Raw genomic sequence first — 15,357 nt, forward strand, 5'->3', positions numbered from 1 at the left:
TGTGTCCAGGCCAGACTCAGAGGACACCATTTCTGACTCATGCAGCTTTTCCAGGAGTTTCCAGTTTGTTCTGTATCCCCATTTGGCCTTTGTCCCCAGCCTCCTGTGCCCTCTCCCCGCTGGCCCGGCCTCAGCTCCCGGGAGGCCTCCTGGGACACCCGGCTTTGCCGGCTTTGCTGTTGCTGACCCCACAGCACCTGTCACCAGTGTTCCCTTGGCCCTTACGCTGCTTGACTCTTTTTCTTTAAAAGGAGCAGTAACGTGGAAGCTCTTTGGGGGTAAACCCGTGTCTTTCTCTATCTTCTACAGTAACTAATAGAGCACCTAGTTTATGGGTGGTAACCATTTTTTTCCCAAAAGATTGTTGGGGTATGAATCTGAGAAAGTAGTTTTTTAAAGCTTTTATTTTCTCTGTTGGTAGATTTCCTGAGATTACTACCCAGTGCCCAGTCTTTTTCTCCAGTCATTGCTGTGATTTCATAAACTTGATTTTGAGGCTATTTATTTGAGATCTGTCTATAGATATGAGGTGAGCCACACTGCAGACTTCCTGTCGGTAGCTTTTCCCTGTCACTTCTTGTCTCCTTGCTTCCTCGGATCATACTGTTTGTGCATAGAATTGACTGTGGTGTAGACTTTGCTGCCAGCGAGTCTGGCCTGGAGGCATGTTGAGGTCTTTGCCAGTTTACACGTTGCAAGTCCAGCCCCAGAAGTGGATCCTCTGTCGCTCAGTTGTAGCTGGTGGGTTCAGGACAAGCCACAGCGAGCCTGTGCCTTATGACTTAGTTGGGCACAGGAAGTGATGTCAGGATCCACGTACTGGGCCCTTTAAACCCCTGGAGGGTATGTGTGCCTAGTTTGATGTTACTTCAAAAAGGGGGATGTAGCCCTTAGGACTGTGCAGAGTGCTGTGAGAATATTTATGATATTTTACTGGAAGGCAAGAGCTTCATTTCATGGACAGAAACCCCCACTGCGAACAGGAGAGTGTCCAACCAGGTGTTAAACTTCATGATACAAACACGTTCAGAGGAGACCATATGGATGAAGAAGAAGGCCTTAGTGATGGTTCTTTTGTGTGAACTGAGGGAATTCTTCCTGGAAGAGGTGGTCTTGATGGCTGGGGAGGATGAGCCTCTGAACAACAAGAAGGAAACGGAGATAGGTTGGAAACCTGTCTCCCTGGGGCCAGGTGGTGTGTGATTGCTTACCAGACCCAGTATCTAGTAGGGATTCTCAGCTGGTACGTTTGTTGAAAACTTGTCTTCCTTTGTAGCTTTAAACAGAGATTTCATAATTTTAGGGTTTATTTCTCATAGATTTGGTATGATTCTTTTAGATGAGAACTCTTATGACACAAAACTAAAATTTTTCATACTGTGACTGTTTCTTTAAAGACAGGCTGGGCCTGCAAAGCCCAAGTGTTGGTCAAGTCTGGTGACCCTGTCCTGTTGATGAGGAAACCTCAGAGAATGGAACCCACATTAGTGTAGTGGCAGGAGGGAGCCATCTATCAGCAGCCGTCTGTCAGCAGTTTCCTGAGGACAGAGCACTGGAAGGCAGGCCAGAATGTGGGATTTTTAGTTTTTTTCCTCTTTTTGTTGTGTGTCTGGAGCAGTGGTTCTTAGGCAGGGTGGTTTGACCCTGCAGGGGATTTGGCATATCTGGAAGCCTGTGGGGCTGTCCTCTCAGGGGCTAGGGTGGGATGCTGCTGCGGGCATCCAATGGGTGGAGGCCAGGGTGCAGTTAAATGTGCTCTAAGGCACAGGACACCCTCCCACACAGAAGGAGCCCCCAAATGTCAGTAGTGCCAAGATCGGAGAACTTCATGTAGTGTAGTGGTTTATTTTCTCTTTTTCTCCTCGTGTATTTGGCACTTGTCTTAATCTTTAGGTCTCTTCCCTTATTAGTCAAAGGCAGTGCTTCCCAGAGGAGTCGGCAGACACGGCCTGCAGTCGCCCCATGTTCTGCTTTAACACGGGACCTGAGCCTCCAGACCCCAGGTCTGGGGCCTGAGGTCCCCTATGTGTGTCTGCCAATGCCCTCGGTGATTCTCACACCTCGAGGGGGACAGCCACTCCTCTCAGGCTGTAGTGACATTTCTGGTCACCAGCCATCTTACAGTACTGTCCTAGACCCGTCTGCCACTCGTCCTACCCAGCGTGTACTGGAGGGCTGAGTTGGAGCCTCTGGTGCTTGTGGGCTGAGTAGGAGGCGAGCTGTGTTAGGAAAAGGCTGGAGCAGGTCTCCTGGAGACAAGGGGCTTAGGGCTGCCGAGGAGCAGAAGGGGTGGGGCCGGGGGGGGGGGTGGGGTGGGTGGGATATTGGAGCAGCGGGGTTAGCATCCCTGCCTGCTGACCTGTTGGTGGGGGGCGAGTCAGCGGGTAGGGGGAGAGGGGAGGTGGCCTTCTGCTGAGGGGGACAGAATAGCCTGCATTCTGGATCCTACCCTCCTGTTTATCCACTCAGGGAGGAGAAGTACCTTAAGTAAGGGTTAACATCCTCCCGGGGAAGCCACCATCAGCCTTTTGCTTCCAAGGGGGAGGAAAAAGCTGCTGCAGCTTGTGAGCAAAGACTCGTGGAGCGTCCCCTCCCCCTCAGAGGCCTCGAGTGGGGGCGCGGTGGGCGGGGCGCTGTAATTGCATTCATGGAAATAAGCCTGGAGGACTGAGCACACGCTCCAAGTGTACGCCTGGCGATAGCTCCGCGGCCATCTCCAACCACGCCAGCCTTCCCCACCAGGATCGCCTTCCTCCGCACCCGGGTTTCTCCTCAGCTTTTCTCCCCGCCTGGCTGCCGCCTCTGCCCGCTTTTGTGTCCCCGCCTGGCTGCCGCCTCTGCCCGGGCAGTGCGGGCGCACATGCCGCGCGGGCTCCGTCCCTGCCTCCACCCGGCGCTGGGGGGGCTGCCAGGGGCCTGGGACTGGGGTGTCACGGTGCCGGGCCACCATGGCCTCTGAAGCGGACAGCTGCCACTTGCTGGGGCGTTGACGTCGCTGCCCCAGGGCTGCCGGGATCCTGGGGCCACCGGAGAGGGGACTTGGCCCGGGTAAGAGGCCGGGTGGGTGGCGCGGGTGAGCCCACCGTGTGGAGCTTCCTCCTGTGCAGCGGGAATCCCTGTTATTACTATGCGCCGCTGCCGGCCTCTCCCACCCCGGAGCCAGGCAAGCCTGATGTGTGCTGCGGCTGCTTCTCTGCATGTCTGTCGTGTGCTTTCGCATTCTGCTCTCTCGTCCTAGGGTTTCTTTTTTCTTTTTTTTTTTCCCAGTAGCTTCTAATAGAGGTTTCAGCCTTCAGTGTGGTTTCTTCTAGGCCCCAGATTAAAGAATAAGCTAATAACCAATTTGTATGGTCCTGCTCAGATGAGGTTAAAAAAAAAGGACAGAAAGCAGAGGGGCAAATTCTGAGAGATCCCCCTCCCAACCCACCTCTCGAGTTTTTATTTTACTCATCAAAAACTTGGGAACCTTCCCCTGGTATGAGTAGCCCTCTTCCCAAAAATGCACATAGAAGAGGAGCTGGAGTCCCTTGTTTATTTTGCTGCCAGGAGTCTGTTCCAGCTGTCAGGCTGAGGGGGAATGTTTCAGTCTGCAGAAATATTCAGGGTTTTACAAAGAGCCAGCGTGCACATAGGTTTTAGGAAGGTGAGTAAAGGCAGAGGAACTGAGTTGTGTGCCTCGGGTCCCCACCGAGCCTCTCTTTTGGAGGGAAGGGGTGTGGTGGCACAGCTGTGCAGTGCCCAGATGGCAGCTGGCTTGGGGAGGGGGCAGTGCTTGCTCTGCCTGGGAGGAAAGAGAAGGGCACTGATGACAGTGGGGTTTGTCTGCTGGGATGGGAGCTCCCAGGCTTGTCCTGAGAGTGGAGGGCTGCTTTCTCGAGAAGCCAGAGGTAGAACATGATTCTCCCTGTCAAGCTGGCTCCAACTCTGCTTTCAGTCCATGAGACCCTTTCAGAAACAGCCTTGGAGACAGAGATTGAAAGTGTGAGCACGGGGAAGAAACTAATGCAGAAGTCCGGCTGAACCACGTATTACCACTGCCAGGTTTTAGAAGGAGCTTGAGGGTCTTCAATGATTGTTTTCTAGTTTTCAGCTTTTATTGAAAGCAGATGTTAACTTTATTTTTCTAAACCAAACTTTTAGGATAAAATTTTATGACTTTGTCTCTTTTACTACCTTGAAATTTGACCTCATTTCCCTTTGATTACCAAACCTGTCTTCAAGTTCTCCTTTTTATTAGATAAAACGTGTCCATTCCTTCTCTAAGTAATGTAGGATGATAAAGTACTTTGCTTTCATGAGGCAGTTTATGGAGCTGTTTAATAGACACCCTCTCACTGGGAAGGGCGAGGATGCTGACATGCCCATTCCTGTTTAGGGAAACCAAGGCAGGGAGAGATGGTGGTTTTTCCCAGGTCACAGAACCACTGGTCAGTGAAGCCCCACTCAGGTGCCCCCTACCTCAACTCCTGGGCAGTGTCTCATCTCAGTTAAGGAGGCCTGAATTTTTAGGTTATTGGTTAGATGAGATGTCTGTAAGATTGATATAGGAACAAAGTTTTCCTTAAAGATGCAGACTACAGGAGGAAAATATTTAATATACTTACTTCTGAGTGGGAGACTGAGTGGTTTTTATGTGGAAAGAATTTAAGCTACACGAGTAAATATTCACATTGGTAATTTGCTGGAAGGCACCTTTCACCTTTGATGTTGAATGTCAGTTATGCTAACACATGCCAGTTTAATTCCTTTTGGTCCTGTTGGTGTGTCTACATTCTTTTAGACACTTAGGCTGTAAATTGCTTGCCTGGTGGCTCAGACAGTAAAGAATCCGCCTGCAATGTGGGAGACCTGGGTTTGATCCCTGGGTTAGGAAGATCCCCTGGAGGAGGGCATGGCAAACCACTCCAGTATTATTTCCTGGAGAATCCCCATGGACAGAAGAGCCTAGCAGGCTATAGTCCATGGGGTTGCAAAGAGTCGGACACGACTGAGCGACTAAGCATAGCACAGGCTGTAAATTGGTGGTGAGACACTTCTTTTACAGTGCTTTATACAAAAGTCAGATCATAACTTCTGAGGAAAGGGACTAAGCTTAGCAGAAATCAGGAATTCAGTATATTGCTATTAAAATTTTTGTTTCATTTATTTTTAATTATAAAATATACATAACATAAAATTTACCATTTTAAGTGTACAGTTCAGTAGCATTAAGTTCATTCATTCACATAGGTGTACAGCCATCACCATTATCCATCTCCAGAACTTTTGTGAAACTGAAACTCTGTCCCTGTTGAATTTTTGCTCCCTGTTCTCCCTCCCCCAGACACCCACTGTTCCACTTTCTGTCTCTGTGAATTTGGCTTCTCTGGGTACCTCATGTAAGTGGAATCATCCAGGATTGGTCCTGTTGTGGCTGGCTTATTTCACTGAGTGTAATGTCTTCTGGGTTCCTTCATCCTGTAGCACGTGTCAGAATTTCATTCCTTTTCAAGGCAGAATAATATGGTATTAAATTTTACAAAGGGTTGCTATAGATTTGACTTCTGGAGGGAAAAAGAATTGTTCCCCAAGGTTGGGAGGCTTTCTGTGAAGTCGTGAGGTGATCAGGTCAGCACCCAGTTGGCCACGTGTGTGTCCCCAGGTCTCCGGTTTCAGTCACATCCCTTTGCCTCGTCCTTCTGTGTCCTCTGGTCTGACAACACCCTGAGTCTGTCTCTTAAGTGTGAAGCTGTCAGCGAAGCCCCTTATTCATTGTGTCTTTCTGTTTCACTCATCTCTACATTGCCTGTTCTTAAGGACCCTGTGAATTTTGGTTGTTTTCTTATCCCTGTCGAGAATATCTGACCTTGTGTATTTCTAATGTCAGCAGTGTATTTCTAATGTCAGCATAGAATTGAGAGTTTTGTGAAAGTTTGCGGACTGTGTGTCACCCAAAGCCTGAGTTTTTTCTAATCTTTAGAATTTTTTCACACTGGAAGGTGCTGGGATCTCCTGGGAGACCAGGTGACTTACTCCAGGGCGGGGCAGAGCAAGTGATCTGACCGGAGGATCTGCACAGGCTGAATCAGGAAGGGCACAGTGTGTGACCAGCACTCGCCACACGCCAGGCTCTTTGATCTTTGTCTCTGGAGGCAGTAGACACAACGCCTTCAGTCCATGGGCAGCTTCCCAGATTTGTGCTCTTAAGCCCAAAAGCTGTTTGTAAATAGCTTGTGTTCCCTCTGGAGCTGGTAACAGTTTCTGGAGAGGGTACAGGAAGGTCCAGTGCTTAATTTACCTTTCTTTCTTTTTTTGAAAAAGTAATTTGTGTACAGTTGATTTACAGTGTTGTATTAATTTCTGGTATAGAGTGATTCATATATATATATTTGTGTGTATATATACACATGTATTCTCTTTCATATTCATTACGGTTTATCACAATATATTGAATATAGTTCCCTGTTTCTACAGTAGGACCTTGTTGCTTATCCATTCTGTGTACAATAGTTTTTGCATCTGCTAATCGGCATCCTTGATCCGGCTGCTGTGGCTCCAGGCGGGCAGGTGGTTTCTGAGGCCCTGTGTGTTTTCAGTTTCATGAAACTCCACCCTGGAAAGGGTCCGTCCACCCTTGCTTAGCAGGGCCCCGTGGTGCAGGCTCTGGAGGGCTGGAAGCCCATCTGCACAGCGGCACCCTCCTGGGCCACATGGGGGCCAGACCTGTCTGTCTACCGTCTCCACATGTGGGGAATGGGAGGGCCTTCTGACTCTTGACCTGCCTTTTAAAATGTTGGCCTGCTGTGCTGGTTTAAATTTGGACCCTTGTTATCACCGAAAGGCAGGGGCTATATATAAGAACGATGGTCGACGATTATGGTGGAAAAGGTAAGGCAAATTTAAATCTAGGCAGTGGGACCTGGTGTAGCTAGAGCCTCTCAGGGAGCTGTGTCCAGGCCCTAAAGCGCACTCCAACACTTTGATGTACGTTGCTCCTGGGGAACAGGGACAGAGAGCGAGCATGGTCCCTTTTGGCCTGTATTCTTGTTGAGCAGAAACCGCTGTCAGTAGGTCTCTCTTTTCAGTTGGACTCCATGGTAGGTCTCTGGGCACCTGCCTGTGGCCTCTGGGGCTGGAAAAGCTGGACCTAGCCATGCCATCCTATGCATTTCTACCTGTCCCCAGCCCGGAAGGAGGGCACTGTCCCTTTAAGACAGCCTCCTTTGTATGCGCTGGATGGAGCACGTTGCAGCTCTGGGTTTCTGCTGGTTAAATCTGCAGAGCAACATTTAAATAAAGAAATAAAAAGAAGGTCCCCTTGTGCGGCTTTCCTATTCACAGCTGAGTACAATGGTCCCTTGTTGCTGTAGGCTCTTTAATCCCCTTCATTAAATTGGAGCCTTGCAAGGGAATGGTGAGGGGCTGCTGCTGGAATGGTCCCCGTGCTGGAAGCGGGACACCTTGTGAATTAACCTTTGCAGGCATGAATTCCCGAGGCCTCCGGGCCCTCTGCTCTGTGTCCTTTCTGCGCGGGCCGCTGCCTCCCTAGCTGCCATTCTTTTCAGGAGAAGAGGGTTTAGCTGCCTCCCTGGCACAGAAGTGTGGCTGCAGCACGTGGCAGTCGGGGGAGGGAGGAGTTGTTTGTTGCTCTGCCATCTGGCCCATCAGCAGATATTTTACAGTTTAACCCCAGTGGCTACGCAGGAAAGCCCGGGCCTGGGCAGAGAGATGCCTTTGCCAGGTGCCCTTGCCACTTCCTTAGAATCTAGGGGTGGATGTGGTGGGTTCTGAGTACCAGCTGTTTCTCTTCTGGTGGTGGCTTGCAGGGTCCTGGAGATGCCAGCCAGGATCCTTGGGACCCCTCTCCCCTTCAGCTCTCCAGCCATGGTTTTGATTCTTCATGCTGTTAAATGAAATTAAGCATTTTGTCTGTGAATTTTTTTTCCTTCATGGGCAATATGAGAATGAAGGCTTGAATTGAAGATTTGGTGTTGCATTGATAAGTTTCATCAAAGGAAAATACATGTGTTAAAATGTTGGATTTTTTTTCTCATCTCAGAACAAAATTCCACTAGAAAAATGAGATCTAAATCTGATTTTTTTTTTTTTTTTGGTAAGTTCTTAGGTGATGTATTGACCCATAAAGGAAGCAGTGTTGTGATTTGAGGGGGACTAGATGTAGAATGGAGAAGTGATTTAGAAATCATGGAGTTAGTGTCAGGAGACTGTTTCAAAGTAAATGTGGTTGAATGTCTTGCTGGTTCTAGCTGCACATGGGCTAGAACACCTTCCATCTGACTACCAGGACATAGGAGGCCTATCTTTTCTCATAACCATAGATTAACATTTTTATTTTTCATTAAAAAAAAAATCCAGTTGTACCTAGCTGTATTTTTTAAAGCAGATATTCAGGAGCTTATGTTCCCCATCTCTCTCCATTCCCAGACACACCCTTCCCAGAAGCAGTCACTCAGAATTAACTTTTTCTGACTTTTGATCTTCTGGTAGGTGCTGCCAGGTCTGTATTAATATTCTTGTCCTGCTGATTATTTTATCAAAGACTCTCTCCTGATTTCCTTCACTAGCAGCATTCTTTTTCTTCACTCTCTCCCTGTCTGATAGGTTATCACAGATGTGTGGTTGCTTAATTTTCATCTTCGAGATTTTCACACACACATTCACAACCTTGATTTCTGTCTGCGGTCTTTCATGAGTGCCTCCTGCCCCTTTGTAGGAGGAAACGCAGGGACCCTGCTTGCCCTTCGTGTGCTCCCTGCCCTCCTCCAGCCCTCTCGCCTCTGTCCACTCTTTCCCGACTCAACAGCTGACACATACAGTTGACAGCTGATTACATACAGCTTTTGTTGTGGAGCCTGGATGAGCCTCTGTGTGTGCTCCACTAGCACTGCCCAAGACCAGAGTGCGCGCTGATCATCTCTCCTGGGAGCTGTTCCCAGCACCAGGGTCATGACTCTCCTTCTGTGCCTCCCCTTGGCCTGTGGCTTGTACCCTGATGCCCTCTATCCTCTGTTTCTCCTGTTTCCAGCTGCCTTGTTATTCTGCTGAGAGGAGACCCAGCGATGCCTTCTTCCATTGTGAACACTCCAGCTCTTTCCTATGTATTCTTTCGTGACCTTCCAGAAAAACTGTCCTGTGTGAAGGCTAACCCAGAATAGCCGAGTGCTTAGATTCTGAAAAAGAAGCCACCACTGAGAGTTTCCAGTTTGGAACAATAAAATTTGACTTCTTAGGGTACCCAGCAGTCTTGAGATACAAATTTTTCTTATCATGGTTCTGCTTTAAATGCACCTTGTTATGGGGACTGTAGTCCTTCCTCTGATGGAGGCGAGACTCATTGGTGATCTGATGAGGCCATCTCTGGTTCACAGTTAAAGCCTGGTTGTTCATTCCCTCGTGGAATAGCTGTTAAAGAGATGAGCTATTGCCTCACATTCTCAAAACCATGTTATATTGGAATGAATTTTTGTCTTTTAGAACCTCAAAAAATTTTCTTAAAAAAGTTTCTTAAAGGGAACTTCTCATCTTCATGGACTAGAAATTTTTCTGGTTTGTGAAGTCCAGAAAAAGCAGAATAAGCTCCCTTTAGGCTTGCTTTTCTCTAGAATGGGGTGTGAATCAGTAGAATTTGTGTTGTTTCTCAGCGTGGTTTTTGCTTAAACTACAGCTAAGCTGTTGTTAGTTAACTTTCTCCCGACATAGCCGTTGGAATGCTCACCCTGGCTTCCCAGAGACACAGTTGAAGCCTCACGTGGAAGACCTGGGCTGCATTTAGGTGGTCTTTTGGGATCTCTAGGTGGCTGTGTCTTCCAGCCTTTAGTGTACTGGAGTGTGTTTCAAACTGCAGTGCATTTATTAGGCTATGAAATCAATTTCATGGGCTAAAGCTACTGTTAGGAAAACTAAAACAGTAGGAAATGTCAATGGATTTCACATGATGAGGGTATTATTTTGTTACTGTTGTGTTTGGGGCAGATTGGGTCGTTAAGTCAAATACCTTTCTTAATTGTGGGTCTTGAAGTTTGAAAGACACTATTCTATGAAAGGGTGGGGGAAAACTGGATTAAAAGGGAGAAGTCAGCTGAGACTCTAATATAGCTAATTAACCTGTGCTGAGGTGGTGGTCTCTCGTTTCTGCCCTCTTCTGCTGTCTTGCACGATTTGTATGAAGCATTCGGGGAGAAGAACTGCTCTCTGAGTGCATAGGTTCAGTTTCAGCAGCACGGCTGGTGAGTCGTGCACCCTGACCGCACTCTGAAGCTGAGCCATTCCTCTGTGTTGCACAGCAGAAATGTCACTCGAGCCACAAGGGCAGCGTTCCTCTCTAGTAGCCCCTGCAAGCGCAGTTAAAATACTGTATTTTGTGTACCAAGTTATTTCAATGTGTGATCAATATGAAATAGTATTAAAGAAATATGTTACTTTTTTGTACAGTCTGATGTGTCTTTTATATACACCGCACATCTCAAACCGGGCTAGTCACATTTCAAGTGCTTACTACCCACACGTGGCCCGTGGCCACCATGTCACATGGAGCAGCTCTCACTTTGGCGCCTGCGCGAAAGATGGATGCCTGCAGTAACTGTTCTGATGATAAGCTCATTCTAAAACATTATTCAAAAATGTTCAAAAAAACAGAGAGAAAAGTCCCCATAACCCCATCCCCAGAGTTAAGCATTGTTTCAATTTGGGGATGTATCCTTGTAGATCTTTTTCTGTGTACATACTAGCCTCCCCACTCCAGAAGTGGCACAAAACTGTCATTCATGGTGCTTTGCAATTACCTCCCCCTCCCTGCTGGGGTCCTGGACATCACTCCACGTCAGGGTGGATTCAGTGAGGGAGCAGAGACCCGGAGCGACTGGTTAACCAGGGGCCTGAGCCCCCCAGCCTGTGGGATGGAAATGGCTGGGCCCTGATTAATGGTTCTCCTCTTTCATTCCTAGCCAACCTCATCTCACCACAGGCAGCCTTTTCTCTTGTTTTTTGTTTGTTTTTTGTGAGAGCTTTGCTCCATGGTCCTTTCTAACTTTGGGCAACCTGATGGTGAATGAGAGCCAGAGTCTCCCCAGCAGTTGGTCACTTCCGACACAGGCTTCTCGCCTTTTCTGTGGTATCTTTGTCCTTTTGTGGTCTCTGAATTGTATTTATTTTTGGTAAGGTAAAAGCTTTCTTAGTAACTTTTCCCTCCTTTTTTTGTAGTTCCCAGTGACCTGACTGCAGAGGAGCGCCAGGAGCTGGAGAACATTCGGCGGAGAAAGCAGGAGCTGCTGGCCGACATCCAGGTAGGAGCTGGGCAGCTCCTTGACCAGGTGTCTTCTCATGACACCTTCTGACTTGCTCTCACCACATTTCGGACCAGGTGCAGGAACTGACAACCATCTTTTCTCAACAAGGAAGAATGGAATCTCAAAGTGGGGGAGTGCTCTGTGAGCTGCACCCAGCTGGTCAGCTGTAAGGCTAGAGTGACCCCAGGTCTCCTGACTGCAATTTGAACCGAGGCTTCAGGCTAAGCAGACCCACGTCCACGTCCTAGTGGCCATTTTCTGACAGTGCAATTCTAGAGAGAGAATTTTGGTTCTTTGAACTTTAGTTTCTTCTTTGAACTTTAGATAGGAGTAAAAACACCTCTTGATAGGTTGCCATTAGTTGGATTATTTTAGGCCTTGGGGAAGCCGTTTCTTTTAGAATTCTCTGTAAAAGATTTGGAAGCCCAAGAGCAGGGAAGGGAGGGGGCACACCCTGTAACCCCAAGCTTCATCGTGTCGAGGAAAGACTGGGTCTGCTCCAGTGTTGGTGTGAGCGTACTTTGCTGTTACGTAGTTCTTTGAGTCCTACCTCACTGGTAAATGCTGGAAAAGCATAGCAGTTCTTCCCTCCCAAGTCCCCTCCACCCCAACAGTGAACGCTTTCTACCCTGCAGACCTGTTTATTAGATGGGGCAGGAGGAGGAAGGCATAGCCAGGAGTGGCATTCCCTTTGCTGGCCGCTTGGCGGCAGTGTTGACCCAGTCCAGGCACTGCTGGCTGGGCAGCGGGATGCCTGGAGGACCGGTTTGCCCCCTTTCAGTGAGCTGCAGATACACTGTGACAGACTGTCCAGGCATCTGTTTTCCAATGGAAAATACATATTTTACATAGTGTATATGATTATAAACTTCTTTCCTAGACTGTAAACTCCTTGAGGTCAGGTTGTTATCTTTTTCTTCTTTGTATTCCCTAGAATGATTACAGTCTGGTAGGAGCTCAAGAAACATTTGTTGAACAGACGAATTTTCCAAAAATTTTTAGGTTTTGGGGGGTGTTGTCTTTATTTTTTTTGCTCTGTTTTACTTTTTGGTCAGAGGGAGTTACAGGAGATTTTGGCGATTTTATTTTTATTTTCTTTTGATTTTGGTGATTTTAATCTGATCTATATCTTCCTCCTGGTAATTCTGGACTGTGTTTTGCAGAGGCTGAAGGATGAGATAGCAGAAGTAGCTAATGAAATTGAAAACCTGGGGTCTACAGAAGAGAGGTGAGTCTGTCCTTTTCTGGATGGTTTTGTGGTTGTGGCATCGCTAAGCGCCAGCCTGGAATTGTGCCCATGTCACGTATTTAAGGAGAAAGTGCGTCTTCTGCCTTCTTTTCTGAGCAAGCATGTATGTAGCCATACTTTCTGCCTTCTGTGCAGGGACTCCTGAATGTGAAGGCTTTTGAATGTTTTTGGAAAGGCTGAACTGGAGAACTTGGCAGGTCCCCCAAAATCTTAAACTGCCTTTAAATTGTTGTGTGAACTATTTCTTCTCTTCTCATATCCACTGGGTTCCTATTTTAGAGTTTCCATTTTTCACTTTGAGTAAAGGAAAAGCTTAACGGATGCTGCTGATGCAGCTCCAGAAGGCTGGAGGCCCAGTTGTGTCTAGGCATCACTGCAAGCTTGCTTGTGCCTCCCTAACACTTAAGAGAACGTAGAAGTGAGATTATAGCACAAAGTGCCAAGGCGTGTCTGCTGGTTCTTTTTTTCCTTTAACTACATGAAATGTTAGTTGCTTTGAGAGTTTAATTTTGAATGGAGTTCCCAGACCGTTTTCTAACTGCTTAATGTCGTAAATGGGTTGTTTCTAATTCACTGCATGTCTGTATTTTTCTAAGCCTAAGTCTCCCCGTCTAGCTTCAGGAGACCGTTGGGTTTTGTTATTTTAAACTTGTGTGCACAGGGTCATATGGATTAGTGAAGCTGCATGTCCAGCAGAAACCAGCCAGCTCGTCATGTCGAGTCTCTGCTTTGCCAGTTCTGAATTACAGCTTTCTTAATTGCCACTAAAAAAAAAAATTTGCAGCATCAAAGAAATGGACAAATTGGTGTTTGTCGAAATTTACCATTTCTGCTCTTACAAAGGGTACTCTTTTTTTTTTTTTTTTTTTTTTTAACAAAGGGTACTCTTAAAAGAAGTGAATAGGGACTTCCCTGGTGGTCCAGGGGCTAAGACTCTGCACTCCCAATGCAGTGGGCCTGGGTTTGATCCCTGGGCAGGCAACTAGATCCCACATGCCACAACTGAAGATCCTGTGTGCTGCAACCAAGACTCAGCGCAGCCAAATAAATTTTTCAAAAAGAAAATAAATAGGCAGGCTACAGACAAGGGGAAAATATCTGCATTACCTATATTTGAAAAAAGACTTGTATCTGGAATTTATATAAAAAGAACATATAAAACTCACTAATAACAAGACAACTTGACTAAAAACCAGGCAAAAAAAAAAAGTGAACGCTTTTACGTGTATAATAGACACGTGAAAAATGCTTAGTATCATGAGTCATGAGGAGATGCCACTTTACACCCACCAGAACGGCCAGAGTTAAACAGACAGGTGGTGCCTCGTGTTGCCGAGAGCTGGTGAGAACAAGCAGTGTAAACATTGGGGAAAACCAACTGGCAGTTCCTCCTAATGTTGACCGTATACCCCTGCTGTGCCCAGCAGTTCAGCTCCCAGGTATTTACTCAGGAGAAAGGAGAACATGCCCACACGCATGAGGACATCTCTAGCGTTCTTACTTAAAATAGCCCAAAACTGGAATTAGCTTTAATGTCCCCCAACAGATGAACAGATGAGTTCATGAGCTATTAACTTACACAATTAATATGTAACTATGACAATACTCTAAAACTGGATTATGGTGATAGTTGCCCAACTCAGTAAACGTATTAAACTTTGTTCAGATGTGCACTCAAAATGGGTATGTTATATGATATGTAAATTATACCTCAATAAAGTTTCAAAAATGAAATGGAAAAAAAAGAAACCCACTGTAGTAGAAGAAACAAAGGCGCCTAGGACCAAGGTCAGGATTTCAGTTGACCTTCCATAGTTAGACCCAGGTGTACCTGAGCTTTCCTGGATAAATCTCAGAAATCACTGCACTTCAGTGACACATGTGGGAGTTATGTCAGTCTTTCAAAAATTCCCGATTACCCAGAGTACTTAAGTGGCTGTGATGGTTGTTTTACAGGAAAAATATGCAGAGGAACAAACAGGTAGCCATGGGCAGGAAAAAATTCAACATGGATCCTAAAAAAGTAAGTGACAAAAGACAGCAGCCAGAGCCTGTAGTCTGTAAAGTGGGGGTTTCCACATTGTCAGCGGGAACCGGGGGCATTTGAGACAGCCTCCCTCCCTTTTGTGGAGTGCAGCTCATGTCATGAGCCCTGCCTCCTGCAGAACATAGGACATACTCACTGCACACTTACTCTGTGTACAGAGCACCCGCACCCATTCTTCCTGTGCCCCCACCTCCTTTCTGGGTGTTCCTGGCGTCTGAAGCACTATTGGCATCTTTGCTGCCTTTCCAGGGGATCCAGTTCTTAATAGAGAATGATCTGCTGAAGAACACCTGTGAAGACATTGCCCAGTTCTTGTATAAAGGTGAAGGGCTCAACAAAACAGCCATTGGCGACTACCTGGGGGAGAGGTAAAACTTTCGGGGACCCCTGCAGTAGAGAAGGTTAGTCGGCAGTTACCTAGAGAAACAAACCCCAAGATGCCCTGAGCTTTGTCCCGGGACAGGTGGAGGTGTCCAGCAGCTGCTGTCCTGTGTTCGGCCAGTGCACAGAGGGCTGCAGATCTTTCATTTGACATTTGGCTGTCTTGGGCTGCGGGGGCGGGGGGGGGTCTCAGCGCGCAGCCTGACTGGGGGTCTGCACGACCCTGGATTCTCAGCGTCATTGTCTGACTTCTGCTCTCCCAACCCCATATCTTTTGTTTCTCTTGCTAGAGACGAGTTTAACATCCAGGTTCTTCATGCGTTTGTGGAGCTGCATGAGTTCACCGATCTCAACCTCGTCCAGGCCTTACGGTGAGTGTGTTCGCAGCCACTACC

The 15,357-nt window shown here is 47.3% G+C and overlaps 1 protein-coding gene across 4 annotated transcripts in view; it reads left to right on the forward strand.

The window, feature by feature from the left end:
- The window catches only part of CYTH1 (cytohesin 1), a 73,512-nt gene that overhangs the window by 42,166 nt on the left and 15,989 nt on the right, over positions 1-15,357 (forward strand). For 3 of the 4 annotated variants that reach the window (XM_020896583.2, XM_020896582.2, XM_020896581.2), the window contains 5 exons: positions 11,200-11,282; positions 12,449-12,513; positions 14,491-14,557; positions 14,831-14,949; positions 15,253-15,333. In XM_020896583.2, coding sequence (XP_020752242.1) covers positions 11,200-11,282; positions 12,449-12,513; positions 14,491-14,557; positions 14,831-14,949; positions 15,253-15,333 — 415 coding nt within the window. Of the gene's footprint in view, positions 1-2,635; positions 3,049-11,199; positions 11,283-12,448; positions 12,514-14,490; positions 14,558-14,830; positions 14,950-15,252; positions 15,334-15,357 lie in introns of those variants that run through there. The other variant, XM_020896584.2, reaches the window with a different exon arrangement.

The sequence above is a fragment of the Odocoileus virginianus genome, chromosome 17 (genome assembly GCF_023699985.2).
Source record: "Odocoileus virginianus isolate 20LAN1187 ecotype Illinois chromosome 17, Ovbor_1.2, whole genome shotgun sequence".
Classification (NCBI taxonomy): domain Eukaryota; kingdom Metazoa; phylum Chordata; class Mammalia; order Artiodactyla; family Cervidae; genus Odocoileus; species Odocoileus virginianus.